At 42.1% G+C, this 3,681-nt stretch overlaps 1 protein-coding gene across 1 annotated transcript in view; it reads right to left on the bottom strand.

Annotated features, from left to right (window-relative positions):
• Positions 1-748: 748 nt before the first annotated feature.
• The window catches only part of anks1b (ankyrin repeat and sterile alpha motif domain containing 1B), a gene marked incomplete in the record, with an annotated part of 204,431 nt that continues 201,498 nt past the window's right edge, over positions 749-3,681 (bottom strand). Inside the window, 2 exon segments of the mRNA XM_035674093.1 lie at positions 749-1,281; positions 2,437-2,528. Of these exon segments, the coding sequence (XP_035529986.1) occupies positions 1,233-1,281; positions 2,437-2,528 (141 nt within the window).

Genomic DNA, 3,681 nt, shown 5'->3' with positions numbered 1-3,681 from the left:
CCAAAATTACAAAAATCAGTGTGCTGGAAGCCCAAGCCTATGTACATAAGTTGGTCAGCAGTGATGTCACCAAATAACCCATTTTCCGTTTCAACTCAAAATACAATCTCTACAACCTACCAGTTTTTTTTCAATTTCCAACCTTTATTTTGGTACCTTGTTTCCAGTGCCATGTACTGCAAATCCTTTATTCTTTTCTCTTTTACATTACATGTATGAACAATGAGTTGGCAAAATATCTATGTACATTTTATAATTGGATAATGTCTCATCCAAATAATACAGTAATACTGCGTTTAAAATAGTACATCTGCTAGATAAGAGTAGAGCCCCATGAGGAATGATGGAGGATTTAACCTGACAAGAGTTAGCTAGCCACCTGCAACATTCACTCTCTGTGTATAAGTATGATCATGTAGTTTCAGATTTTTTTTAAAGGATGGCCATCATTCTCAAGCCCAAGGTTTTCATCTTATCATATCATAGAAAAATAATGTAACATTAAGACAACAGTAGACAAGAATTGCACAAGAATAATCATAATCATCATGGTAATATAATACTCTCATATTAAACATTAAAATGTCGGGCAATACGAATAGAATACTTTTTTTTAAACGCCAGATGCTGTTTTGTTCACATAGGTTCATCATCCATTATGAGACACACCTGTTGCATCTTGAGCGTGTTGCAGCTAGTCCAATCACATTTACACGCTTGTGCATATATCTCTGTATTATTTTCTGACTTTAAAGAAAATAAAAAAACAAAAAATAAAGCCAGCCAGAAGTCCTCAAACCCATGCCCATTCCAACATTGACTCATGCCCAGTGGTGCCTTTAGCGAGCCCATTGTCTGTTACCAACAGCTGCCCTGTAACCATACTCACAGTCTCCATGGAGACCCTGTGACCGCCCAAAAGTTCACAGGTCATGCCTCCCAGTTGGGCACATAAAACAGATCCTGCTGTAGTTGCAGAAAGTTGAGGCTGCTTTAATATAAGTGTACATTCAGAGCAGACCATCGTCTGTCAAGATGCAGTCCTGTTAGTGTGTGTGTGTGTGTGTGTAATGTGTCAAGCATCATGTGGATGAATGATGTCAAAATTTTGTAGTCAACCTTAAACACTGTGGAGTAGCATCCATATTTGCAGTCCTTTGAAAAGTGAGCAAGAGGGTCCTTTGTAGTCCATTTTGCATTGTATGTGTGACAAGGTCCGTGTTTAGGGCTGGCTACATTCTTTGCATTCCACAGTAATAGACATGAGCGTCCGGCATTGCCCTGCAAATGAGATGACATCACTTATCGAGAGAGCCCTCACACCCCGCCTCTCCACCGGCCCCCCTGCTCAGCAAATCTAAAATGGCCACCATGCGTCTCACAAGCCACATGCTAAACCTTTTACATACAGGATTTTTTTTCACCCCCCAAATAAAATAAGGTTTACGGCCAGGGAAAAAATCCACGTGGTTAAAAGAATTCTAAACATATATACACACACATGTGCTGCAAAAACAAAAAAATCACCTACTTCTTCCTGTATCACAGGTCAAGTTTAAAGTTGTTAAAGTAATTCACAAGTTTGCTAGTATTTTCAAAAAAATAATCTGATAGAAAGAATCAAAAAAGTTGAAATACATTCTAGTAGCCTGCTGGATGAACCAGTTTGAGTCAAAATTAGACTGTGCTACATCACCTCTCGTAATTCAGCTCTCCTCATTGATTTAAAAAAATGTCTAAAAAGTCAGAACTTTCCCTCCAGTTGTCATGTTCTGACAACTGCCCTCTTCATTGTCAGCTCCCACACTGGGCTCAGACAGCTAAAACACTGTCTCAGCGCTTAGCAGTATTCTGGTTACTAATCTCATTCAAATTGTCACGGGCAAAGTTTGACAAAGGGGCTGAAAGCGAGGGATGGAGGCAGTCAGGAGAAAAAAGGAGGAGAGAGACGAAGCCAATCGGTTGCACCCATCAACAGGAAGAAAAAAAAAACAAGAAGCTGGAAGCAGAACAACCTGGTTGACCACTGACTGACCGACAAACAGGAAGTGGAGAAACAGACCATTTCCCCTACAGGTGGAGACAGAGAAGTGCACCACAGCCCTGGGTTCAAAGGTCATGCGCCAGCCCTGCAGGCAGGAGGATGGAGCCCGGGGCCAAAGGGAGAGAGCAGAAACGAAAGAGAGAAGAGGAGACAAGGAGAAAGAAGAAAGAGACAGCGCAGCGCCAAACGTCATCATGCAGTGGACAGGCTCGGCTAACGGGGGCGGGGCGGGATGTTTTGTTTTTTATATTTCAGCCGGTGAGGTGACGCGGCGGCGTGCGTCGCTCGTGCCCAACTCCGGGGCGGGGCCCCAGTACAGGGCAACCTCTGAAAGGCACACACACACAGGAGTGGACAAGGCGGGTGTATGTTAGAAAATAGTGGTCTCGTACTTGGTGTTGACTCCTCTCTTGGCCTCCTGACCCGGCTCCACAATCCACGGCACGTTGGCGTGGCCCTTCTGGTCCATGGATGGCTGCTCCATCTGACACAGAAAGAGATGGAAAAGAAGAAAGAGAAGTAGGAACAAGAGCCAAATTATTTTCAATGACCTGCATATTCTCAGGTTTGAAAACACTTCACATTACTGTATTGATTTTGTACTTTAGGATTCATGTTTTCAAACCAAACAATTCATCACGACACGTTTTGAATGCAAACGGCTGTTTCTGTTGAGAATCGACATTTTACACGCTGTAGAGGAAATTTTCTCATACAAGTTCATGCCAATAAAGTCAGTGAAAACAAAGTTAGACGGTAGAATAGGTGAGGTGGAGCATGTGCTGCATACGAAGTAATGTAATGTAAAATAATAACTGAGAGGGAGATGGGATACAGATTACAGATGATCATGGACAGAAGCTCACAGTCTGACATAAAGAAACCCATATCTGTGCATCCTGCCGGTCCTGTACTATTACCATGTGCTGTATTTGCAGCAGTGCACTTCCTGTACATTCTAACAATTTCAGTTGTCAAAGGGCTGTTGACTCTCCTCTGCTGCTGCCACTGCGAAGCTTATTGTGGCTTCAAAGCCGAGAAACAAACCAAACAATCTACAATGCTTTCAAAAATAACCCCACGGCAACCAATCAAGAAGCTGGGTTTTGTTGCTGAGGATGTTTTTCCTCCAATCTATTGGTTTAATTTCACATGATTTTTGGGGGAGGGGAGACTGTATGAGCTGCAGTTTTGACAGTAGACGACTAAATTTGTCTTTGTAGTCTGTCTAATGCTAATTATATACATGAATGAAAACATTAAATGCAACTAAATATAATTTCTAAATAATAACAAGCATTAAAGATGTACTTCTGGAGTAAACAGGGTTAATATCAGAGTTCTGCAGTACACTTACAGAGCCATGTTTCTCTTATCTTGTCTGAACACACTGCTACAGCAACAATACTGAACTAACTACAATATTAATCCAGTTCTCTATCCTCTCCCTCTCACACAACCACAGCAAGACCTTATAATCTTGTTATGGGGTTACAGGATTAAGGACAAACACACTTTCAAACTCACAGCAGCACAACACCATCATGCTTAGTGAAGAACTCATTCAGAGCATCACCGGGATCAGCCTCAAACTCATCCACCACACACGAAGCCACGGACTGAACTATGTCTGCCTT

This window comes from Morone saxatilis, unplaced genomic scaffold (genome assembly GCF_004916995.1).
Source record: "Morone saxatilis isolate NCDOM2014 unplaced genomic scaffold, NCSU_SB_2.0 Contig10, whole genome shotgun sequence".
NCBI classification, from domain to species: domain Eukaryota; kingdom Metazoa; phylum Chordata; class Actinopteri; family Moronidae; genus Morone; species Morone saxatilis.
Note: the sequence above shows the minus strand (reverse complement) of the source record. Positions and strands in the feature narration are given on the sequence as shown.